Source organism: Stegodyphus dumicola, chromosome 5 (assembly GCF_044657685.1).
Source record: "Stegodyphus dumicola isolate Sdum_Otavi_A_Nest chromosome 5, ASM4465768v1".
NCBI lineage: Eukaryota > Metazoa > Arthropoda > Arachnida > Araneae > Eresidae > Stegodyphus > Stegodyphus dumicola.
The window spans coordinates 38,580,355-38,607,566 of NC_140772.1; the positions used below are offsets into that span (position 1 = coordinate 38,580,355).

Genomic DNA, 27,212 nt, shown 5'->3' on the forward strand with positions numbered 1-27,212 from the left:
ATAATATATTATACACACACACACATATATATATATATAATATCGTATTTTCTAAGCACAGTCGCGATGGCTGTAAACCTCAACAACTTTCGATGTCCGTCATGGCTGTGGTTAAGACATACAGATGAAGATAATAAAACATGAACTTGAAGAATTTCCAGTCTTTATTTTCACACATATCCAATTAATATGGCAGACACTTATTCAATCATAACGCAATTAGCTGCCGGGGGGTTATACCAGAGTAGGTGCTAGTAGAGTATTCTAGAAACAAGCTATGATTGGTTAGTCATTAGTTTTAGTTAGTCAAGCAGCGTTACGTAACTTTGAAACATCTCGAATTTGGGAGAAGAGATGAATTTAGGTGGAGATCGCCAAATCTAGAACGTTAATTTTGAAATCGCCAATTATTTTTTAAAGCAGCTATTGTATTTTGTTAGACCTTACATATATTTATTTATTTATTTACTTATATACTTTTGGTGCAACCGATTGCAACCAAAAAGGGAGGCGTACAACTACATATTATAGCAGTTTTATACACAAAATTTCGTTTTTAATTTATGCGAGATATATACATACACACGTACGTACAAACGCCACGAAAAAATCTCTTCTGAATCCCTTTTAAATTAGTTTTATAATTCGTTTGGGGGAAAAAAGTCCTTTATTCTGTCCTTACGTATAGTAGTCAGTCAAGCAGGAACATCGTTAAATTGTATTCTATAGCAGTCAAAATGACTATTTTCGTTGAAATATGGTACCCGGAATTTTTCGTGATTACAATACTTTCTTTACTTCGTACAAGGAGGTAAAAAAGTAATATCTGAATTTTCAGAAGAAAAAAGATCTCGTGTTATATCAAGAAATGAAGTTAAATGTTTAACAAGCTAATAAAAAGAACTCAAACTTTTGATACAAATGTCTTTCAATATTAAGCTCTAAGTCATAAAGTAAGAAAGCAAAATTATGTTGCTTTTGAACAAGAAATATTAAAAAATATATGTAATGGAATATGCTTAGAAAATGACCATATGGTGACTTTGAGATCACATATAATACTCTCTGTATTTGTAAGAACTCTTCATTTTATAAAGAAGTGGAATTAAACCATAAATGGATGACAATTATTTAACTTGACATAATGAAATATAACGTTAGTATGATCAGAAAATTTTGCATGATTCTGTTGAATATTTTCAATAATTTAAAAACTTTGAATATTTAACTAATATATAAAATCAAAGATTTACTTATATATAAAATACCTGGAAATATTTTAACATTTTCAGAAGACTTCTTACTGAATTAAAAGAACAATGTAATTACGTATTGTTCCTTTTACCTGAGGAACTCTAAAAATTAGGATTAATAAATAAGTTATTAATAATAATATTTCTCTAATAAAACAAGATTACTGCGGCATTCTACCAGTCATTTTAAAAATAGTGCTGTGTGACATGCCATTTACATCTTTTCTTACACTTTACATGCATGTCACTCTGTGACGTTATTTCATTGTCTTAGTGTGACTTCACAACAGTATTATAGCATGAGTTTACAACAACGTCACAGTGTAATTTCACAACAGCATCGCAGTTAATGTCACAGTGTGCTGTCAGAAAAAGCGGACGTACCGGCAACGTCACTGTGACATTGCGTGACGATACGTGACGTGGATGGGATGTTGCAAATGTCACAGTTTGACTTGTTTGCGATGTTACAGCGACGTCGCCGTGATATTGGGGTAGTTCTGAATTCCGGTCTTCAGCGGACTAACTTGAGATAGCAAACGTAGATCGACTCAGAATTGCAAAATCACAATACTTTTCACAAAATAAAACTTACGAACCAAATAGTACGTTGTCGCAAAATCGATTAACAAATACATGCTAAAATTATTTTATATAAATGCACCAATTAAAATAATAAATAAAAACAATACGTAACATTATAAAAATACGCAATTAGCAATTAGCAAATTGATCCCTAATTTTATTCAAATCAAATCTAATCAAAAACCTTCGAGTCGCGTTTCAAGAATTCTGTTAAATTGCAAGCTTGCCTTACTTCGGTCCGTGATAAGGGATACACGTCAACAATTGTCCAAAATTGAACATGAACTCTATAAGCTTCATCTGGAACTCGCTAAATCATATCCAAAATTCACTGCCCTTGAACAAAAGTCTTGGTCTAGAACGGAGAATGCAGTTAACCTTCATAAAAACACCCTTGCAGTTAAATTCGAAAAACTTCTTTTACGGTCTTCCAGTTCAAGTTTACTGCCTCGTATCCTTTAGCTAAATATTTAGTTTCTAGATTTTCCACTCTCTTAGACAATAACATTTACACCATAAAAAATTCAATAGAGTTTGTAAAAAAGGTTAAAAACATTTCTCCTAGTAATTTACTCATGGTTTCTTTTGATGTAAAATCATTATTCACCAATGTCCCAGTGGAGGGTGCATTAAGATGTCTAGAAACCAGACTTCGCGAATTTCATTTCTCTTGCATCGAAATTGATGAGCTAATTTCTCTCACTCAATTTCTCTGTTTGAACAAACACATTTTGTTTTCCAAAATAAATATTACAAGCAAACTGAGGGATTAGCCATGGGAAGCCCCCTCAGTCCCATCCTGGCTGATATCTACATGCATTATTATGAATCAAAATTGTTTGAAACTTTAAACTTCCCGGCATGGTTCCGCTACGTAGACGATACTTTTACCCTGTTTGAAGGTAATAAAGATGATTTAAATAAAGTTCTTTCAACAATGAATTCTATTGATCCTGCTATTCAGTTCACTTTTGAACTTGAGACTTGCAATTCTTTTCCGTTTCTCGACATTCTGGTCACACGTAACACATCCAACTTCAGTACTATGTTTACCGTAAACCTTCATCGGTTTGCCTTCCACCACACTTTAAATCATGTCATCCGACTAAACTTTTGTTTAGTCGGATGACATGATTTTCACCCAACATTATTAATCAAGCAGTTAAAAAATTCTCATCTCAACACACTAAAAGCCACACTCTTATTTTAGGAGATTATAAAAATTCTGTTGTCATTCCCTTCTTTCCATCAATTAGCTATAAAGTTGCACATATTTTGCAGAAGTTTAACTTTCGGGTTGTTTATTCTCCCATCAATAAAATTCCAACTTCTATACTCAAGGACCCCATTCCGGATATGAATTCCTGGGGTATTTATAGGATTCCTTGCCAGTGTGGTTTAATTTACATTGGCCAAACTAGGAGAGCCTTAAAATTTCGCATCAAAGAACATGAGGCATATGTTAGAAAAAAGGAAACACAGAAGTCTTCTGTTGCTCAACATTGTTGGTCCGTAAATCACACTTTCAATTTTTCTGCTGCCAAAATTATTCAAAAAACATCTTCCATTGGAGAACTGGATTTTCTAGAGGCATTTCACATTCATAAAAATCTTTCTGTTCTAGTTAACGATCCTAATTCCAATCCAAATTTGCCTTTGGCTTTTAGAGAAATTATGTTTTAGTTCTGGTTTCGCCAACAGATGGCGCCACTTGCTTATTCTTGTCCAGGCTTTCTTATCTTATCTAATCATTATTTCCTATCTTGTTCATTTGCGGTTTTGCAGCTGAAGATGATGGTTCGGTAAAACCATCGAAACTAGTCCTGTGAAAATTTTGTAGGTATAACGCTGATTTTTGTTGTTTGACTTCTGAATAAGAACAATTTGTTAAGGTTTTTTATGCTATCGTTGAGATCACAGTCAGTATCTGCTCTTGTACTCTTCCCTGCTAATAAAGTTTTTTTTTTTGTCTTTTTAACTTTATTATTAAACATCAGTTTCTTCGCCCTTACGCCGCATAAAATGCAACGGCAAAACCACAAATAAAAAAAATATCTTTGGAATTCCCAAAGAATGTGTTGCTTAATCCAGAAGATTTTTTTAATTTTTCTGATATTTTTAAGCCCCCCTTTTTTTTACCACAAAAGAAATAAAGAAAAAAATATACTATGCCTTCATTATATCTACCTAAAGTGTAATTTCACGGGTCCAACTGTTAAAAATTTGCGTTTACTGATTTTAAATTCCTTAGTTTGGTTATCAATAACAGGGAAATTGAATTTAAAAGAAAAATTAAATATCTTACACTTCGTCAATAGCAAAAAACTATCGCGAGGAAGTTATATCGGGTGTCCTTAGAATTCTCGATAAAGTGTTAAGTGTTGTCATATATTTATTTATATTCGCTAGATTATTTCTTTAAATATAATACATTGTGATAACATTTGGTGGAAACACCCTTTTGTTTTTGTTGCTATACTATTTTTTTTTTTGGGGGGGAGGCATTCGCTGTATTATATCTTCAAAAATAATACATAGAGAATTTAGGGGAAACATCCTTTTATTTATGTTGCTATACATATATTTTTATATTCATTGCATTATTTTTTTAAATATAAAATATGGCAACAATATTTGGTAGCAACATTTGAAAAATGATACGGACACAAAAGTGAGGTTCGAGACTATATATGCTTTGCAAATATTGCATTTACGCGTGTATAGCTGCATCTCCCTCCTCAAAAGATATTAGTGAATAAAAATCAAAATCTTAGAATTTCGCCCAGGGACGAGAGTAGAGATACAGTACACTAAAATGTAGAAATATCGCAAATTCCAAACTAAAGTAACGCTCATTCCTGAGTGTCTGCTTAGGGCTTGTTAGGAAATACAAAGTTTAAATTACAAGTGGTGAATGGAAGTTAAACAGCAGGAAGGACGTTTGATGTATCGCTGCACAGGAAAAGGAAAAAAAAAAAGAAGTAAAAAGATTAAATTATATTATTGGTATAGTTTCATTTATTTGATTTCGGCAAAAGATGCGAAGGCTATATGCTTAAGTAAGGGATGCCTTTGTGGAGGACCTTTCTAAGCAAATTGTATTGTTACTTTATAATTTTTCATTTCTAGGTGATGACAAAGAAAGAAACCCTAAACTGCTAATTTATATCGACAAAGCTCTGGAAATACTTCAAGTAAGCTTCGGATATTTAATAATAAGTTTTACCTAAAAGCGGAGTGAATTAATACTATTGTCACGAATTTGGTATTTAAATAGCTAATCTTAGGAGAATTATAATGAAAACTGTTTTATTTCCCCGTGCAATGTAGTGCGTGATAAATTTTAAGAGAAAGCTACTCCGAAAAAGTAAAAATATAAGAGCACGTGCATGTAATATTGAATAAAAGTTTATCTTGGTAATTTATATTTAATTTAAATAAATGTAATTGACTACTATGTTAGCTGTAACCATAATTCTACTCTTTTGCTTTCCAGAAATCTCGAGAAGCAGAAATTACTAGAATCTCTCGCGACTGATTTAAAGCTATAAAAGGCCAGACAGAGAACATCTCATCTCCGTTGTTTTTTAGTTAACTGCTGTTGTTATTTTTGATCGGATTAGCTTTCTCTGCGCTGTGGATTGCGTTCTATTTAACGTTTTAGTAGTTTGAAGGATAATTTCTGAATATTACTGCATGATATTGTGAACACTTGTACAAATCACAACATTCCAAAATTGAACATTCTGCAAGTTCCTTTCCTTATATCTTCTTCAACGTACGTTAGGGAGCTGCGCATTTGATATCTCTGCACTTAAACCATAAAATTCAGTTCAACAGCAATATCGCAAAATAATTTTAAAATGAGCATAACTTTAGAATTTTCGATACACAATTCCGTGCGCTGGAGATAAAAGTCCCCCCACCCCCCGTAGATTGTTGCCATTGCTCGCTTTAAAATCGTTGAGTTTGTTAATCAGAAATTCCTTAAAGTTTTACAAAATATGAAACAGATAATAAAACAAATTCCAAATTCCAAATTTGGGCTTCCAGATGCCCATATTCGGGTGGAAACGTACATTATTAAAAATTGGATGGCTTTAGGGACCATTGTTCTATCACAATGCGAGAAACATAGATACATTTATGAAGATTCTTCATTATTTAATTTCGTTAAATATAATACAGGACGATAATATTTGGTGGCAACAATTTGAAAAGTGAATCGGACATTTATAGTGAACCAACGCAAAATGCCAAAACGAAAATAAAAGGCCTTCAGGGCAAATTGTCCCTTTGGACTAAGAACATTTTTACGTCCAGCGTGCGAGACTGTGTTTCGAAAATTCTAAAGATATACTCATGCAATATTGTTGTTGAATTGAATTTTGGGGTTTAAGTGCGAAGAACATGATTTTTAATAAACAAAGGTAGCACACAAAACGTTAAAAAAACGCCCCTTTAGAGGTAATGTAAAATCCGAAAGCTTTCAGATTTTTTAAAATTTTTTCCAAAATTCATATTAGTTTTTTTTTTAATTTAGTTTTTAAATGGTCTTTAGATATCTTTGTTTAACGAAAAACTAAGCATATCAAATTTTGCTGTTTTTATCATCGTGTAGAGTTGCGAGCCTCCAACCTGCACGCAACCAAGAGGTGACTGTTGAAACTGGAATTTAGACAGAGTCTTGCTAAGGGTTTAAGTCCCTTTTTATTCAACTTAAGAAATTACAATTGCGTGCTCTTGACGCTCACAAACTACGCCGACCCGGCGGTAAAATAAAAATAAGAACCTGAAAAGAAATAATAACAAGACTCTAACTACGAGGTTCTCTAAACGTAACTAACCTCACCGCGTTTTACAATACCGCTGCTAATTCAGCAAACTTTGAATATCACGTTGAACGATTAACGATTCTCCGAGGCAAGCACACAGGCCGAAACGCGGGATTCTTCAATTTCTGGCTAACTACCTCCGCGCTCGTGAAGTAAGAACAGCACACCTCGAACTCGTTTCCATTCTATTTAACTCAGAATACTTCCGCTGATAATTTGAATCCTTGCGCGTTCTACTAAAATTTACATACTCTGGCATTGGCAATTCCAGGGGAAAGTAAGGCTTGACAGGAAAGATAGTTTAAACTTAAAATAAATGTTAGTTAAAATAAATATAAACCCTACAATCGAATACAGAGGAAAAAAATTCTTATCAATGAAACCTCTGCAGGTTTCATTGATAAGAATGCTCCTGAATTTCTGAATATTCAGGGAATTTTCTAAAATCCCTCGATTATATTTAGACTATATGACATTTACGATTGACGATTACTTTTGTGATTAGTTAAAAAGTTTTCCAATAAACAAACAAACTATTCGCCTTCTTAAAACAAGAATAATAAAAAGTATTAATTGAGCGATTTTCGACATTTTTTTTTTTTTTTTAAACTGTGTTGCAGTCTGAAATAGACGGAAGAAAAAAAGAGTTTTGAATTAGCCATCTTGGCGCATCTAATGGTGAATTGACGATATTCGTTTTCTCATTTTAGTTTCAAGTAAAATACACCTTATTAACATTGTTATTATATACAATTTCCAAAACTGAATATTCAAAACTATTTCTTCATTCTCTGAATGATGTACAGTTATTTATCTTTAATTCATAATTTGCTTATAATTTGTTGCTTGTGTTTCTATAATGACTAAATATTTCATCATTGATAGCGGGTAATTGAGACTAAAAAACAGAAAATAAATTGCAATCAAAAAACGATTTCTTTACAGTAAGCTTTTGTTTAAAATGGATATTGTTACGTGCGTTAGAACTGATGATATCTTGATGAAATTTTTGTTTTCCAAAACACTTTACGCGTGTAGAACTTTTCATATAAAAGTACTTGTACAGCCCTTCTCAGTATGACAAAGTATAATCAATAGTTACGACTTCAAACTACTACGAACGTTTAGCACACTGCAATGCAAAACGCACTAAAATGCGAAAGTTCGCACAGTGATCTCTCAATACAATGAACTCTTAATATTCTGGGCGAAAGTGAGAACTTGATGCTTTAGTATTCTGGTTTACAGCGGGAATTAATTCCGCTCTTACCAGAGCTTATCACAGAATCCCATGAGGGGCCCCACACATAAGGGCTCGTCAAATTGGTCCACCATAAAGGTGTGTACCTTAAGATAAAATACAGAAAAAATAAGAAAATACTGAGACGCATTATCTCTGAAATCTCTCTGGCGGGTGAGGATGCGATGACAGAAGATTAGCATTGTCCTGTCCGATGTGTGGCGGCAGTCCTGTGATTCCTGCTGAGCTACTGATAGTTTTTAAATCCAAAATTTGCAATAAAATTAATACAAAGCATACACATGTTGATCTTGCACTTGCGTGTTTGCGCTATCTAAGAGAAAAGCTGCAAATGGCCTATTATTCCTGTCTTCTTCAAATATTTCGTAAGGGAAAATATCTGCAAAGCTGGCGGACGTACTCTGCGTAACTTTATCATAAAATTTAGCATTTATTCTATGCAGAAAATCAGAAATAAGTTCCCACTTTCAGGTCAGCATGAAGATTTTTTTGTTTCTAACGTAGTATGGAGCTCCGGTGATTATCCTGAGAATCTTGTTTTGAATTTTTTGTAGGGAATAGATGTCACTTTCGCTGGCGCCTGCCCAGGTAGGCGAGGCGTAAGTAAGAATAGGCCGGATGATTGAGGTGTAATTTTGACTTTTACGATTTAGTGACAGGAGCTGATCCTTTAGAAGGGGATATAATCTAAAGGCTATTGCTGGCCCCACGCCTTGCTGCGCAACTCAAGGCCCCACGCTTCAAAGCCTCTCAAGGCCCCACGCCTTGCAGCGCAACTGAGAACTTACGCTCTCTCCGTTCTTATATAGTTTTCCTCCGTTAAATTCCTGAAAGGCATACACAGTTACAGTTACATAGGACTAGACACAGTTACAGTTACACGGGAACAGAACCAATTATAGTTACACAGAGATCTGATCGAAATCGTTGCTAAACACCGGCGATTTTTGGCGATTTCTTGACAAATTTGGTGACAAAATTAGTTGCCCAAACCATCGTGATTTTAGCAATAACCATTTACCTTAATATGTTAAATGCGCTTGCACATGTCCCTTCCCGGCGAAGCTTGGCTTTGAAGCTTTTCATAATATTTGTGCAAGAGATAGTACAGTTTATGTATAATTTCACTAAAATTATTTTCATATATACAAAATTCGTAACATTGCCTTCTTCCCAAGGACTGAACGTCTCGGCAGTACAATCCCTGGACAGGCAGCCATACTTTAAGGAAAATCTATAACTGAATACCAAATGCAATACTAAAACAATAATTTCAATAAATAATACAAAACTAATAAAAAAAAAAAAAAAAAAAAAAAAAAAAACTGAAATTTTTCAGATTTTAAATTACGTCCAAAGGGACGTTTTTTTAACGTTTTGAGTGTTACCTTTATTTATTAAATATCATGTTCTTTGCACTTAAACCATAAAATTCAGTTCAAGAGCAATATCGCAAAATAATGTTAAATTAAGCATATCTTTAGAATTTCCGATATACACAGTCTCGCGAGATAAAAGTATTTTTTTCTATATAACGTTGCCATTTCTCGCTTTTAAAACATTGAGTTTGTAAATCAAAAATTCGTTAAAGTTTTACAAAATATAAAATCTATAATAAAACAAATTCCAAATTTGGGATTTCAGATGCCCATATTCGGAGTAGGATTTCGTCATTCAAAATTCGATGGCTCTATGTACCATTGTTTTATCACAATGCGAGAAATAGACAATCATTTATGCAGATTTTTCATTATTTAATTTCTTCAAATATAATACAGGACTCTAACATTTTGTGGCAACAGTTTGAAAAGTGAACCGACGTTTATGAGTCCGACGCAAAATGCCAAAACGAAAGCAATAGTCCTTCGGGACTGAAATCCCTTTGGACTAATAAATGCATGGATTTATAAATTTATATACACATAATACCATCGCTTTAGTATACAATTTACATCATGCGTATTATGGGGACTACATATTGTGCCCATAGTAAGGAGCTAGTCTGTAGCAATGAACGACTTTAGGCTTAGAATTTGATGACTTACGGATTCGAACTATGATGTAATTCAGCGTGCTTAACATTGTGTGATTACTGTCCCAGAGTGACTATAGTTTAAGAGAAACTCCTTTCCATAAAATTGGATTCCATAATCATATTTTGTCACCTATGTTGAATCGGCGTCTTGTAGTTCTCGAGTGGTATCGTGTCTTCAACTTTTCCGTCTCCAAGTTGACTCGCTCTCGTGCAAAATTGTGCATCATTTCAAATTCCCAGGCGATCCCATATTTCATCTGTAAACTATTATTATAATTCGACTAATGCACAAAAATAAATGCATCGTATCAACAGTAAGAACATTACTCGAGATACACCGCTGGAAGAAGATTATGGATGCTGCTGTCGCAAAAGAGGAGAGAATAGCTGGCGTAAACGCCCATGCCGCTTGAGCTCATCAGAGTTACAGCTATCTCACCACCTGATCGAAAGGGGTTTATATGTGATAGAATCTGTAAATAAAAGTCGAAAACTGATACTACCCTTTTATTTATTACTGTTTTGCTAATAATTTGTATAAAAATCAGTTACACATTAATTATTTACAGTTACACAATAGTATTATTTTCGATTCAAAATAGGCGATCGAGAATGAAGCTGAAGTAACGGAAATTAGCAGATGGTTCTCGCGTGTTACATGGAACTTGGCTCTGAAAGCGGGAGACGAGATCACATTTGTTTATGAGTACTTTTTACGCTGCTGTATTTTTCTAGAATTAGCTCGCGGACCCTATTCTCGCTTAAAAAATGCACTCATGTTGACCATTGCCGCTGGAGTGGAAGTCATCAGGAATATGCCGAAGGAACATTCATTAGAAAAAGAAGCTACCATCAGGTGGGTATTTTTTTACTCCAATTGCTTTTAGGTTTTTATTTAATTGTTTGTTGTTTTCATGAATAACCTCTACTTTGAAGATTTTTTGCAACTGCACGAATTCATAAAATTATGAATTTTAGCAAAATTCCTCTTCTGCTTTGCTTTTGAGAATTATGAAATTTATTTACCCCATTTATTACCGTAATTCACGTCAATGCGCACTCAGTTTTTTCTATGAAATGAAATTAATAAATGAAATAAAAACAATAAGCGTTGCATTCAAATTCCAATTTGACATTTGAAACGGTTTTAAATCAAACGTTTGTTACAGGTTACTTACTTACTTACCACCAGTTACGTTGTTGTCACGCCTGTTATATTATAAGGTATTTCCCCCGCCTTCTTAGCATGTCTTCGTGGTGTAATGGCCAACACACTCGGCGCGTATTCGAGAGGTCCGAGGAGATGGCATTGATCATTTTCACGTCTCTCAGCATCAGAAATCCTAATGTTTCTACATTCTGACTATCAAAATTTGTAATCAATTGGTGGAGCATTTTATTGATGCTAGGTGTAGCAAAAGTCTCCATAGAATATTGAAATTTGTAAAGGGATTTATAAAGTTACTTCGGAAGATGGGTATTTGTGACCTGTGGTTATTAAATAGACCCTGTCAAGACTTTGATTGTGCTGAATGAGGATTTTAGCAATGTTTTATGCATTGTGATTTTGAGTTTACAGAGAATATTTACTCTAGAAGTCAATGGTAACTTGGATATAAGAAGATATTATGATGCATTATACTGAACAATATCATCTGGGTGTATTAATGTACTATAAGGTATTTTTCCCACTTCCCTAGCGTGCCTTCGTGGTGTAACGGTAGCACGCTGGGCCGGTATTCCAGAGGTCAGTGGTTCGATTCCCAGCGAAGGCAGTTGTTAATTTTTCATCTCTCCGGCCTCCTAAAAAAAAAAAAAAAAAAAAAAAAAAAAAAAAAAAAAAAATCCTAATGACTCTACAAGTGGCGCCCGAACTAAAAGGGTTGTGGATGATGATTTTCCGCACCCAGGATTTGGTGACTAGGTCCCCTAAAACCCTAGTCGCCCTTTAAAAAGGGGAGTATATAAGGTATTTCTCCCACTTCCCTAGCGTGCCTTCGTGGTGTAACGGTAGCACGCTGGGCCGGTATTCCTGAGGTCCGTCGTTCGATTACAGTACATCATATGTGCAGTTCATATATTTGCAGAGTTCCTGGGTTAACAACTACTGCAGGTTACCGTTTAACTTAAAATTAATGAAAATTTGAGATACAGAATATAAGATGGCGTATTTAAGACTAGGCTATTCAAAACAACAATGAAGACTGGCAAGAGAAACCGCCATGAATTATTCAAAGCAGATCAACGTCACATATATTTACTTTAATTGCAAAAGTACTTATCGAACAACATATATTTTGCTTATAAACAAACGTACCTCAAGTCACATAATTAATTCTAGTTTTAAATGTTCATTTTCCTCTCTGGATACCTTTCGATGAGGTTTATAACAAATATTTTCCCGTAAAGTAGGAACAACTTCTGTTTTGCCAGGACACGAAATACGCGTAGTTAGAGCATCACCTATTTTCAGATGTTAAAAATTTTATCGTTGTAAATTTCTTTAAATATTTAAATTCATTCGATTGCATTATTGTTTTTATATATTGCTTAATTCAATTTTTTTATTTGTTGCTTTTCCGGTAAAAATTTTAGTGTTTACTTTGTACGTATTAATTGCGTGTTTTGTATATGAATGTTTATTTCTTATATCGAATTGCAAATATTTCAGTTCTGAGTGTGGCAGCATTTAAACTGTAAAAATAACGATTTACTTGTTAAATACGCTCTTGACGGTTTTTTCCCGATCTGGTGACATTTAGCTATATATTGCCAACTTGGCGACTTTTTGGGAGTTTTAGCGAAAACGCATTTTCGAAGCCCTACAAGCAATTTACAATTTTACAATCAAGAAGATCGTCTTACACCAAATAAATACGCTTTGAATTGTCATTGTCATGATAAATTGTCAATTTCTTTCTGCTCATCCAGAGTAATTATTTAAAGAGACAACCACGAACTCATAGCTCTCAACCATATCCTCGAATAATACAACACATGCATCTGACATCTGTAAAATTTGTTTCAAGAATTAGCAAATTTTATTACTTTAATATAAGAAAAGTCTTACTGTCATTTTAAACTTAGGATTTTCTTAATTGGATACAGTAATAAAATAAAAATTTAACAACTACGTGCTAAAAGTTGTAAGAATAAATGTGATCATCTTTAGGAGTACCAAGAATTTTTTGTGCTATTTAGCAGCCATCCTGAGCATACTGTATATAGAACTATTGATATTTTTTCCCTTTTTATGGTGTTCATATGGTGACAATAAATAAATAAGTAATTAAAAAACAAAAATTGTGTCCTATGCCCAAAATCGCTCCTTATATTCCACAATGTTTAAAGATTAAAAAACATACCAGCTATATTGAAACTAAAAAATAAATAATAAAAGTGATAAATGTACCGAAAAGCAGGGCAGCCGAGAACTGGATGTGTATTCACGTTTCTAGAATTCAGCAACGTTTAAATTCATAAGTAGCTGAAGATTCAGATTTGATGTATCATCTTCCCTTCTACTACTATCTTTTGAATGTGGTGGCTTCATGGAGATTTGATGGTTTTCCTCATATACCTAAATAAGAGCCAATTTCAATAAGAAATTTCTCCACCAAGGCAAACCACTTTAGAAAACATCTCTGATGTGCCTCTTTGCTATAAGAAGCTATTTAATTTAATCAAGGACACTAGCATAGGAAACAATAGCATGCTCTTACAGTGCCCTGAAACTGTTTCCACAAATTGCAGATGACACTGGGCGTTACATTGAGTTCTGTAGTCATCTGCACTTCTGATTGTCTTCCCTCTAATCTACTACAATTTTTCTTCTCCATCTAATTTCGTTATCCTTACTTATCAGCGACTACTCGGTTAACTTAGCACCTTATAAAATCCCCCCAATTCTTGCCAGAAACACGCCGAATGTCATGAAGCGTACCTTGTTTAATGACCATGGTTCCTGAGTGTGAGACCCTACCCCTAATCGAATAAAACTGAAAATTGAAAAATTTAATTCTACCAATAACTTAGATAAATTATCTTAAATAATAATTAAATATTAAGATTTTTTTAAAGTTGAATTAGAATACTAAAAATGAGTGAAGGAGGAAACGAAAGCTGCTGAGCTGGTGCATAATCCATAAGGTAAATGCTACTCACCCAATTACCAGCAAGTAATTACATGCTTGCACAAAAGTTATAATAAATACAAAGAGAAATACTACATTAATGTAAATATAACATAAAATTTATAATACATTCAGAGACAACACATGATACATTTCTTATCCATCACAATGCTAGAGTTTAAAATTGCCACTGGTCTTTTTGTTTTTTGTTGATCATACTACTGTAATTGTAGTTGTAGATTCTGATTTCAGATTTTGATACATTTCTCACAGAACATGGAATTTTCTTCCCAAGTGGTAATAGAAACTGTGGAGTTGTACAATAGTTGAGTTCGTCATGCGCATGAGGTATGTGCGAAACAATGTAATCCATTTCGTATATACCAAAGTGCGTTGGTAATTTGATGCAGAACAGAGTTCTGTGCCGTTTGTAACTATTTTCTGTTTCTGTTTGTAACTGTTTTCTGTTTGGCAAGAGTAAGCTGAGACTGGACAGGCATAACACATAGCATGGGACGCAGAATGATTTATAAGTGTGTAAGATTCTGTGCTGTGTACTTTTAAGTTACAGTTGAAGTTGAAGAATCTTAAGAACTGATCAGCGAATAATCGCTTGAGTTCGTGAGATATAGAACAACACGTAAGAAGGGTGAAATTACTCTTTATTATTCCAATAAAGTTTAACAGAACTCTCCATCTTGAAGTTTTACAATAAAGCCGCCACTCGGGCTTGAATTTAGGAAACTAAAAACTAAAACTTAACTAATCTTAACTAAAAAGATATAGCCGAAACTATCAAGATTCTAGCAGAGTTGGCCTCTTAATTCTAAATAACGGCGAAGCTATCAAGTACGGACGAGCGTGATAATAGCTTAAGAGGGAATAGCCTAAGAAGGCGAACCCGGGCTAGTCAGAATCACGGGTTCTCTCCAACGAAGTCAGTAGAACTTAACGGTTAAATACTTCTCCTCGTTTGCATTCAAACTTGATTCTAAACCTACTTTCTGGCCGGAAGTTGTAAGTTGAAATTCAGGAAGACAGGAAAGGAACTTCAACGCAAAATTTAACTGTTAGATAAATTAACATAATCCTTAGAAGTGAGTAACTTATTGTCTATAGATAGAACGCCGTTTCGAGCAATTAAAGGCTAGAGTTGAAATTTCTGAATAATAGCATTTATGTGTAGTGGCTATATGAGGGAATTTGTGAGGATCACCCCAAGTGAAGTGACTAATTTCGTGAAGAAGTACGAGCACATAATTAGCTGAAAACCCTTCCTGCGCTTATATCCTCTCCACAAAATCAGCTCCGCAGACACGCACGTGTACTGTTATGTATTCGACTCTGAATATTTGCAGAATTGTTCGGGAACATAATTAATATTCTTGGTTTAATATTTTTCGTAAAAATAGACATAATTTGACAATTCTCTTAATTTTGTACACGAGTGTATTAACAAATACCTTCTAATGTATCCTAAGTGTTTTCTGACGCTTCATTTCGGCTACAGAATTTTGCTAACTATAAATGTTTCACAGAGTCTGATCATGACATTCACTTTTACATCTGCACTAACTTATGCACTAATTCAAAATAATGTCGATCCACAAAAAGCTACAGAATATTTTCATTATTGAGGTTTATCAAGAAAAAATATTATTTAAGTAGTGAAGAGTGGCCAATCTCAATAGTAACTTTTCTTTCTCTTCAGAAATATTCTGACACATGTGGCAAAATATCGAAGCATAGAGAATAGAGGAAATTACAATATGCTACGCCTTCTACACACGTACGAGTTTGAAGTCCGGCTGCACATGAATGATACCTCTTGTGAAGAAGCATTAGAAGAAATACTGCATTTACCTTATATTGATGCAAAAACTCTGGAACATATAGCTGCCATAGCATATGTAAGTCATATGAATATATATTTGCTTAAGAGAAATATACTCACTTTAATCTCTGTAGACCCGAAATTTTTGTGCTATTAAGTAAATGTTTTCTTGAATCTTAGCGAAGGAATATCAGTTCCTTAATCAGAATAACAGCACTGTAAATATGATATTTCAGATACATTTTTTACTTGCAATGATATGAAGCAATATACGATCAATATTTTTAATTTTTATCCCAACAACGGGAAACTGGTTAGTTAAGCACTGATCGGAAAAAACGGCCGAACATGTCGGTTTATTTCACCGGGTTATCACCGAAAGCATCACCCAGGGTGCCCCTTAAGGGGGCGATGGAGATTAATCCACAAGGAAGGGAGGAAGAAGCATTAGGCTATTTCTAGGCAAAACTAGTTACATATGAAATGTTTATGCATCCAGTCAGTTTGTTTGGATTCGAACATAAGTCAAGCCACTAGTATTCAGTGGTCTTATCTATTCTGTCACTGGTGGGTCCATACATTGTTATTAGTAGTATACAATGTAGGTATAGTTCTGTTCACTTCTACCTTCTTTTTACCTATAAATCGTATTTTCTTCCTACTCTTGATTGACTCTCACTTTCCGGATTGCATTTCAGGACATACTATGTTAGGTTTCCATAATGGAGCTACTTAAATGAATGATTCATGCAAGGGCACTTTTGCTACATGCAACAAAGCACGAATTTTATTTTCATATTGCGGCTTTCAAGTATTTGCACCTTCTTTCTTGGCCTGAAGTGAAACCAACAGTTTCACATACGAACGTTTTCATAGTGGTGCCTTGGTTTGAAGGTGCAGGTACCTTTAGACATATCGGTTAGTGTTTGTCAAAGTAAATAGCTTCACAATAAAAATTTTCCCTTTATGAGGGAAACATTTTTAACTTAAAAATTGCAGCTTTCAACGCCAATAAATAAATAACGTAAAGAATTAAATTTACACTTCATTTATTTTTTTACAAAACAATGTTTTGATTGTAAACAAATTATTTCCTGCCTGATTTCAAAATGTGGCAATTTATATGTGGATGCATAAAGATAATAGCAGTTGCTGAAACTAGCTGAACATTTCTTTCATTGCTCGACAAAATAATGCTTTTGTTTTAGACGAACATGCTTGATGAAGACACGGATAAAGTGGCACAAAGTACACCCATTCTCTATTGAATTTTCTTATTTAAAGACACACTTCATGTAAGGAAACTGTCGACAGCAATCCAGCAAGAGAGATGCTGAGAAAGAAATGAGACGTCTCCAAGACGAAAGCCTAATTAAGAATTAATAATTTTGGTTTAAGTTAATTTTGATTGGTTTCCTATTTTCGGTTCGTAAAATTTAAAATTATTATTGATTAAAATGTTGAGTAAGAACTTCTGTCATTAGCGTTATGTAAGCATCATGTGAGAACGATTAATATTGAAAGGATGCAGTTTAAAGAGTTTAGAGAGATAAGCAGCCATTATTTTGAGGAAAGAAAGGAGAAATAACCAAATTGAAATGTAAATCTAAGTGGCTGTTGCAAATTAGAGTTAGACAGACTTGTAAGAGGGGTAATGTGCACACAAACGATTCAAAATTCCATAGCAATGTGAGGTCAGAAATGCCATGTGTGTGTGTTAGTGCACATAGATCTGATAGGACTTCACGTTAGTAAATATGCATTTTAATGATAAGAGCGCTTTCAGTAACAGACATCAAAGAAGGTGGTTTGTACTCCACGTGTGTAATGCAAGTGTACTCCACATGTTGTAATGCAAGCTTCACATCTCCGGTTCACAGAATTACGAATATTCTGGAAGATTCTGGCCGTGTTTTTGACTTCTTAATCAGTTACTGCAATACATGGAATCAATTCCTCAGCTCTGTCAACGGGAGTGTGATATATCAATATTTTCATATGTCCCAGAAGAAGCAATCGAAGCATGATAGATCCGTGAATTCGGCAGGCTAATAAACTGGGTTTCCATACCTGATGCACTGTTGGCCGAATATAATGTCTAAGTGGTTACTAATATTAAGGCTGAAATGGGTTGTGGCCCCATCATATTGGAACCTCAGTGAAGGTCGCAGCAACACAGGAAGCTGTTCTTCATCGAAAAGTTTTAGTAACACTAAAATATCAAGTTGTTACCTACTAGACGAAACGGAGGAACCCATTTCAGCTGACCTCTGCAGGTGTGAAAGAGTTTATAGCTGGATGGACGTTTCATCAGATAACGTTTCTTGTACAACTGATGTGCTGTTCGTCTGTAATACTCTGCATCGCCGTATATCAGATGAATATAAACTTACTTTGCGATCGTATAATCGCCCATCTTATTGCCTCTGCGACCGTTGATGAAATGAAGTATTCCGAACTTTCATTGCTATGCGCTACCGAATCGCCCGGGTGCACCCTATCCCGCTTACAAGTTTGTAATCCTGATATTTAGACATCCTGTGCAAAGCAGATTCAAAAGCAGAAACACCTCCATTTCCATCAGGTTTTAATTAAAAGAATTACCTCCACCATGTTTGCAAAATGATAATTTTTATATTGGAACTATTAAATCTCAAATAAAGTTTTTTTTTTTTTTTTTTTTTTTCCTTTTAGGATTTTAATACCAACAACTATAAAATCATTCTAAAGGCTTTGCGAGGTGCTTTGAACAAGATTCTGGAAAATCCAAATGAAGATTCCACACATGTGAGCCAAACGTACCATTGTCTTCTGAATGTTAGTATATTATATATTTTATCAGTTTTTTCAAGCCAATGTAATGATGTTTCATGTTTTTCACAAGGGAAAATTAAATAACAGAACCTATGACAACAGAAGTTAAGCATACGAAGAATTCGTAAATTTATCTCAATATCTATGGCAGATACATTTAATTTGTCGTCTGACAAGCACTTGATTTAAATCAGAACCTTCTAAACAAAGCCATGTCTTTTGGGCTTTGGTAGTGTTTCGAAGCTCTTATTTACACCAACTACCTCAAGAATTCTAATAAATTTACTAAAATATGAGGCCACATACTCCCCGGCACTTCCAATAAATGGCCAAATGTTAAAATCACTCTTGTATCTGTGATTAATTTTTTTATACCTCAGATACCCGTAATTAAATTTGTTTAAACTGAACGCGTAAAAGACATAAATGTTCTACAAAATAATACTTTCATTTACTTTCCTTTCTTGCTTGATAATTCTATTCCCCAATTTAATAGCCTAATACTTGCTTTAAAAATATCCCTTGAGAATGCCTGAACCCGTCTATCTTTTAGATGACTCATTGGAACAATATTGCCTAAAATGCAAGGGAAAAGACGAACACTGCTTTCATCAAGGAAAGATAGAAGACAAACACACATAACAGCAAAGCCTTAGGGGGGGCTGAATCTACACTCTTAGCCTCTTCTAACCATCACAGGAAACCGAGTTTGTACCATCACAGGAGTTTGTTTGGTAAACTAGAAAAAGGCACGCTAGGGCTACCTGCTCTAGTATTAGGTATCTTTATGGAGTATATTTTAAAGAAAAATGGCTTTACAATTAACGCATGAGAGATAAAACAGAGAACCATCTCTACAGCCAGTGCATTCGCTTTAATTTGAATTCTAGTCGAACTATCGGTGCCCAGTGGTCTTATACTTTTGGGCACTGGTGAGCATTTTACTAAATTTATTATTAAAATAAGGAAAACACTTTGCATCTTAGGCGGTAGGAAACACAGGCAATGATTTAATTGCGATCATTGACTTTAGTTTCAATTATTGTTTTAGAAAATAAGATGAGTTGATTGTTACTTTTATTTTACTGAGATTATGCAAGGGTGTCAATAGTAAATTTATTTATTGATCCATTAAAGATCATCCATAAGGAATTAAATTTAACAGCATATATATTGGAATCGAAATGACACGTTTCAATATCATCAAGGAAATTGTTACTTACACAGGGTGTGTCAGTATAGCGTTGACACTTTCAGAAGAGCTAGAGTACACCTGGACGATGGGAAATGACATAGGAATGCATGGTCGGAAACGCTTTCCTGGGACGGTAGCGACAACACAAAATTCAAGAAAGAAAAAAAAAGGACACGAACAGGGTGAGAAAACATGTTTATTATTCGGAGTACAACACAAACAAAGAAAAAAAAAAAAAAAAAAAAACATAAAGAGACAACGATCATCATCAAAGAAGGTGTTCGAAGTTACGATCCGGACCATGATGCATTTTCCATTCGTGATGCAGATCTTCCATGCGCCAGAGAAGTGAGGCCTGCATCACGGTCCGGCATCGTAATTTCGTAATTCCGAACACCTTCTTTATTGACGATCGTTGTTGTTGACGATAGCAAAAGAGTACAATTACGAGATACATATATATTTATTAAATGCGAGTGCTCCTGTAGTTTTACCTTTTCAGTGTAGTTTTCTTTTAAAACTCGTTACGGGCTGCATTGCACGAGGAAATGAAATAATTTTAATTACAGTTCTATTAAAAATAGCAAACTAAATACAAAAAACCCTAACAATATAAGTTGTTCAAAGTGGATATATTTGTTGTCCGAGGAGCTTTCGGCAGTACTGCTACTACTATTCGTCGTCGGTTAGTTCTGTATCAGGAATGCCGCATTTCTGGTAGAGATGTTCAAGTCCAGCTAGCCTTTACTATATGCATTATTAAAAGTGGGTCCGGCATTAACCACATTATGAATGTGTAGATTGCATGATTCAAAATAATCCTCTAGGTCATGTCATTTGCTGTTAATTGTTGCATAACCCTATAGAGCCTTTTTTTTTTTTTTTTTTTGAAGCAAAAAATACCTTATATAATATTACTAGTCATTTCTATTATGTGTGGCATGGAGGTGCATTTGGTATTCCCAGTGCCATTATGGTTTCTGTAATTATTTCAGTTAGCAGCCAGTATAGAGCTCAGGATTTTGAAGAAAGTATTGAATTTCAGCAGGATGAAAGTGTGGTTTCTCTCAGTTGCGTTATTAACTGCTGACGGTTACTGGATTAATAGGAAGTCCATATCCTGTTAAATAATAATAAAATTGCATACTGTTATAAATTGCTACTCCCTGCACTCTTTGCAGATTGATTTGTATGCAACATATTGGGCAGTTTTGAAAATTTTCTGTAACGTTGTAAGTGTCTTATTGTGCAATTCTGGGCATGGGAAAGACGGGTCAATTGAGTTGGAGGCATTAATACTACGTTGTGCTAGGTCTCACTCGTTCAGCATGTTTTCCGTATGCATGACATGTTGCGTGGTATACTGGGTGGGCACTTGGTATATTACTAAGCGTTGCGTGGTTGTAACAGTTGCAAATGATGGTTGCAAATGATGATCGTGGGGCGTCTCACTTTGCATCTTCTAGCGTTATGGCACCAGGAGCAGCAGACATCTCTTGTTGCGGTCCTATTATTGCATGTGTTCGAGCTCTTAGCATCTGTAAATGAGTTTCGTGTTATGATGTTCAATGATTCTGCGCACTTGGCATCCGAGGAAGAGCTTTAGGAGTTGTATGATGTTTTAGAATGCCAGCCTTTTAAACTGCAGATGCAACCATTTGGCGTTCTCCAAGTCAATTAACATTTGTTGACGCTGTCCTTCCAGCCGATGTAAAACTTTGACCACGTCCTTGCTCACGCTGTGCTCTTACACCAAGGCATGTTTGATGTCTTTTTGTTTTGTTGGTAGCATGTTACGGGTAGCAATTAGTAGGAGCCTGACAGTTGGTTTTTCTGTGCTGACCCATTTTCCCCTTTTTTCAGAATTAAAGGTTCTTGTCAATTTGGCTAGATCTGCCTTCGATAGGCACTCTGTGGCTATGCCTCCTTTTTCTAGGGGTCGGTCTGCTTTGACTCAAATGGTGGTAGTGGTAACTCTTTGCTAAGCTTATTTCTAGTGATTTCTTCCTTGGTATAAAATTAGTAACGTTGGATTAGAATGGATGGTGTTGTCATTGCTTGAGAATATCTCTTAAAGCCTTGAGGTCTTTTCTCTTGTTGAATGCATAGCTGTGCCTTTTAAAGATGGAGGGTCAGTATTCTTTGCTGAATCTTGTATCGGGTTGAATCTACGGAACTTTGCTGCCGTCCGCAAATTTCCTAATGCTTCCTTAAACTCATTTTGCATATTGATCGGAAGGGTACATATTGATGATCGATTTTCGAATGTACAGAGGGTGTTTGTACACTTTTAGAACAATTTTGGGGTCGTTTAATTAATGTTTAAAATATAAAGAGTGTTTTTTTAAATGTTCGAACTTATAGCCTTTTTTCTTGGTTATAAATCTGCGTCGTGATTTCCATAAAATTTCCAGAGGTAGTTACTCCCATTCCGCTTCCTTTACTTTCTTGAATCCGTCAATAGTGGTGGGTTTGCCTTTAGAAACAACCCTTTTCAAGAGACCAAAGATACAACAGTCCATAGATGATACGTCAGGGAGACTTTGCAGGAATACGTCACAAAGGTGGAATACCTGTAACAGCCTTCATGTTTTAAGGAATACAGTGGTACATTTACGAAATAGGACTTGTTGCCTTGTCTGGTGAAGTTTCAGTCATTAAAAGTCATTGGGATAACAGAAATGAAATTTCTAAAGGGCGTGATACCTTTTCTTAATAGTACGTTGAGTTGATTTTAACATTTATTTCCATTCTTCTTATTTTTAATGTCTCATTGTAAGAAAATCTTACGAGAATCAAAAACTCCTCACTATAACTTTCTTTGTCTTGACAGAACCACGTTCGCACACTTCTTTCCTCTTTGTTTTCGATAATAAATAGATCTTTTTTTGTTGCAGTCATTTAGGTAAAGCCATGCTTTATCAAAGGTCCCAATGTAGTTCTTTTATCTCTTGCTAAATAGTTTTTATGCAGGGCTCTACAAATTGTTCTGTGTTTAGCCGCATGGCTGGAAAAAGTTGGAGAACATTATATTTTTTTTGATTTTTTTAAGTTGTAAATTATGGTTTATTTATTGTTGATACATACGTATTTAAATTTAGAAACACTAGAAATAGTCCATTCCTTTTTCGGGTATTCGTTTGGAGTCTTCTTTCCATTTAAAAGCAATAACTGACAGTTTTTTCCTTTCCGGTTAACAATGTTCTTATTTTGAAATCTACAAATTTAAATACCATGCATTTTTACACGTTTTTGAATTAAAAAGAAAACATATCCTTCAATCTACAGCTTGTTTATAAGCGACATTTTGAAAGACCAAATTTAAAACTTGCAGATTATATTTGAGATAATATCTTGCTGCAGGAAATTTTTATTTCAAATATTATTAGCCCAAAGGGCGTTAGCCCGAAAGGGCTATTAATTTCGTTTTGGCATTTTACGTTGGCTCACTATAAAAGTCTGTATCACTTTTCAAATTATTGCCACTAACATTAGAGCCCCGAGCTATATTAAAAGAATTTAAATAATGAGGCATCTGCATGAATGTATGCATGTTTCTCGCATTGTGAAAGAACAACGATACTTAGAGACATCAAATTTTGAATAACGTAGTCCTCCACTGGAACATGGACAGCTAGAAGCCCAAATTTAGAATTTGCGTTATTGTCTATTTCATATTTTGTACAACTTTAACGTATTTTTGATTAACAAACACAACGATTTCAGTATGTTCCTTTGACACTTAACACCGCGCGCATCTTCCAATCGTAGATATTTTATGCGCGAGGTTTCTTTACATTATGTTGCTAGAGAAGCAGCCCAAAGGCGTTACAATGTCTAATAACGGTATTGTGCGTCAAATAACTTTGAATGTCTGCATCACTTTTCAAATACCGTTTTGAATCCCCTGGGAAAACAACGCCCGTTTGGGCATAATATAAAATCTGAAACCTTTCAGATTTTGTGCTGTTTTATATTATTTATTTGATTTTTTCTTAATTGTTTATTGCTATTGTTTTAAAATTGTGTAAACGCCTTCTGTCATTTGAAGATAGGCCTCGTAGAAGTCGTGCATATAATTGGGGTATTCGTGGAAGAGTTCTATTGAAGTTACGGATGATTTTTCTCTTTGTTCACAGCGAGTAGATACTTGTAGGAGGACTCTTTCGGAGTCTGAATTAGTACTACCTGTGAGAATTCTTCCTGACATAACTGATGAACTTCTTAATGTGGATGAGATCTTTGATTTGAGGAGTGAAAGTGAGATTCAAGGTTGCTTGCTTTGTTAAGAATCGACGTGTCTGCGACAATAGTAACTTTGGATTGACTGCTTATTGAGCTTATAGTTAGTTTCCTGGATGATCTATTTGATTTTAGCATTTATAGTATATGGAGTATAGCACGAGAAATGCACTAGAATGATGTTTAGAATGCGTCCGAGGATTAGTGTTATAGTTAATACTTATATTATAAACAGTGCGGTTAATCTTCGGATTATGGTAACTTGGCGATTTTTTGGCGAAAATAAATTTGGCGACCAACCCTGCTACAGCAACCTACTAGTTTTTTTTTTTTTGGACGCCATTTTGTTTTCAAGAAGTAAAGGTTCTTTTTTTTTTTTTTTTTTTTTTTACCCAACATTTTTTTTCCCAACAATCTGCTAGCCGAATTACGCTTATGCTAGAACTTTTATGGAACAAAAGTGCTTAATCATGACGAAGATTAGGTGCGAAATTGGGAGAAAGTGCAGAATCGTCCACTGCTTGCCGCGTTTTTAAGAATTGCAGATACACGGTATCCATGTACACGTTGACCTATTTTCACTTAAAAAAACATCCCAGAATTGCACAAAAATGGCATTGCGCACACTCTTGACTTTATCCATGTACACTGCTAAAGTCCTAGCTAGTAACCTTTATCGCCTTACCAAAATGTCGCCAAACTACCTGTTACCATATTCTTAAGATTAGCCAACAGTGTCAGTCAATATAAGTTAAATTATTATTTTTATTATTATTTGTATTTGATTTTATGAAAGTGTAATAGTATTTTAATGTTTGTTGGATAAATATGAAAAGGGATTGAGAAGTTTAGCTTCACTTATTCTTATAGTAAAATAAATACATTTATTGATAATAAGAGTTAGTATTAAATTAAATCTAATATTTAACAATAAATATCCTATTACTGCGGCAGTTGATGTGACGAACCTGCATTTATCCATGGCGGCCCGTAGAGCAATCACAAAACATTCGATGGTTCAGTTTTCTAATGCTATTTATTATTCGTTATATTTACATATTTACAACTGTCCTATTGTTAGGTGGACTACCTTCACAGAAATCATGTTGCCTAATCAAACGACATTTCGTTTCTACTTACATGCATTACGCTACTGCCAAGCAGCGCCCTCTACTTCTCTCTTTACAACAGTTGACAAGCATTAATGCATGCGATATTTTAAGGAAGCTAGTTACACAATGATGAAAAATGACAGATTAAATAAAATTAAATATAAATTTGAAATTAAATGCAATTCAAAAGATAGGAAGTCTCTGTGTTACTAGATAACAGAATTATATTTTTAATAAATTTAATATCAAAATAAAGAGAAAAATATATACTGTATTTCTGTTGCAATGCTCTGCTAAGCTTTTTAACCTCTTCTACCCAAAATTACGTTGAAAAGTGTTACCTTTATTATTGCATTGTTGATTTTCTTATATCCAAATAACTTGAAACTTAAAATCTTTATCTGTCAGGATGTGTTCAGTGCAAAATCTAGATTCTTTTACCAAAATTAGGCATTTAATGAACTGTTCAACTTTAATATACAGAAATCTCTCTTTTTTTTCCTCTAATCCGTGAGTGATAATTTCGGAGCATAAAAATGCGCGTGACCGTTGCAAAGAAAAGAGTTTTATATAAAAATACAATTTGAATTCTAATTTATTCAGGTATTTTCTGACAGAAGGAGCTACAATAGTGTTGATATTAATGAATTTAAAATACGCCGTTAACACGTGATAAATTTTTCTCGCCTTCTTACATCACATCTGTAGCATGAGTAATTCAGTTAATCTGGAATGTTCAGAAAAGAAAATTCTTACAGAAAGGGTGTTGGGATGCCATTATTTTTCAGTTTTCCTCAGCGGAAACAAAGAATAATAAGAATAACACTACTAATTAGAACAGAGTTTGCAACATACATGGAAAACATTCTAAATATCATTACTAAGCATCTTAATAAATGAGTTATAAATGCTTACTTTTATAAGTAACCGTTGAACTAAACTATATAATAAGTAACCGTTGATAAGTAACCATCGATAAGTAACCGTTTATAAGTAACCGTTGATATTTCTGCGTATTTGAGAATAATCTAAAATTAATATTCATATCACTTTCATTTTACTGCCTTCATCCTTAATGCATTATTTACTTTCATAAGTAGCTTTAGTTCTTTTAAAGCTAAAGGGAAAGCAAAAGTGAAAGTAAATAACACTCAAATTATTTTTATTTATACCAAGAATTCGGAACGTATTCAAGAAATACTTTTATTTATTCAAATAATGCGGCATTTATTCAAAGAATACTTATATTTTTCAAAGAATCCCATAAAGCAGTTACTAATACTTACGTAATTACTAAATTTTTTATGTTAACGTTACGTTATATAATTTCATATTATTTTGAAAATACTAGATTTTAACATTTGCCTTGCATGGGGACCACGTTTCATTTTTGAAATGATATGTTTGAAATTTGCCTCCAAATATTTCATTTTTTTTTCTTAGATCCTCTTCTACGCTCAAGAGTTTAAGTCTTTCGCTACAGAAGAGGACAGTATGAAAGAATGCAAGAATTTGTTAAATCTCATAGGAAATGGAATGAAAGATTACCCACAAATCGAAGTAATTGTTATTTTGACTCTGAGTTTAAACTCTGTAGGATATGCAATTCGTAAATGTTAATGAAAAATATTTATTATTTGTTAACAAAAAGGTGTCGTTTGCATATCAGTCAGGATTAGAAATATTTCTGGAATGAGTTGATTGTCATTCTTTATATCACAACTTTTTTTGCTTTAAATTAAGCAACTGGCAGTTTTTTCATAACGGTAATCTTTATATTTAGAGTCTGACTATCTTTGGGAGCACAAACTAGTATCAAATTCCTAACAGACGTTAAACGAATTATCGCTGTATCTGAAATGAACTGCAGAGTCTGAAAAAGTTAAAATAATCTTTTTATTAAAATCAAGACT

At 34.1% G+C, this 27,212-nt stretch overlaps 1 protein-coding gene across 1 annotated transcript in view; it reads left to right on the forward strand.

Moving 5' to 3' along the window:
- The window catches only part of LOC118196443 (testis-expressed protein 11-like), a 42,744-nt gene that overhangs the window by 12,179 nt on the left and 3,353 nt on the right, over nucleotides 1-27,212 (forward strand). Inside the window, exons 3-7 of the mRNA XM_085816343.1 lie at nucleotides 4,968-5,032; nucleotides 10,572-10,825; nucleotides 15,814-16,012; nucleotides 18,631-18,753; nucleotides 26,743-26,859. Of these exons, the coding sequence (XP_085672469.1) occupies nucleotides 4,968-5,032; nucleotides 10,572-10,825; nucleotides 15,814-16,012; nucleotides 18,631-18,753; nucleotides 26,743-26,859 (758 nt within the window). The remainder of the gene's footprint in view (nucleotides 1-4,967; nucleotides 5,033-10,571; nucleotides 10,826-15,813; nucleotides 16,013-18,630; nucleotides 18,754-26,742; nucleotides 26,860-27,212) is intronic.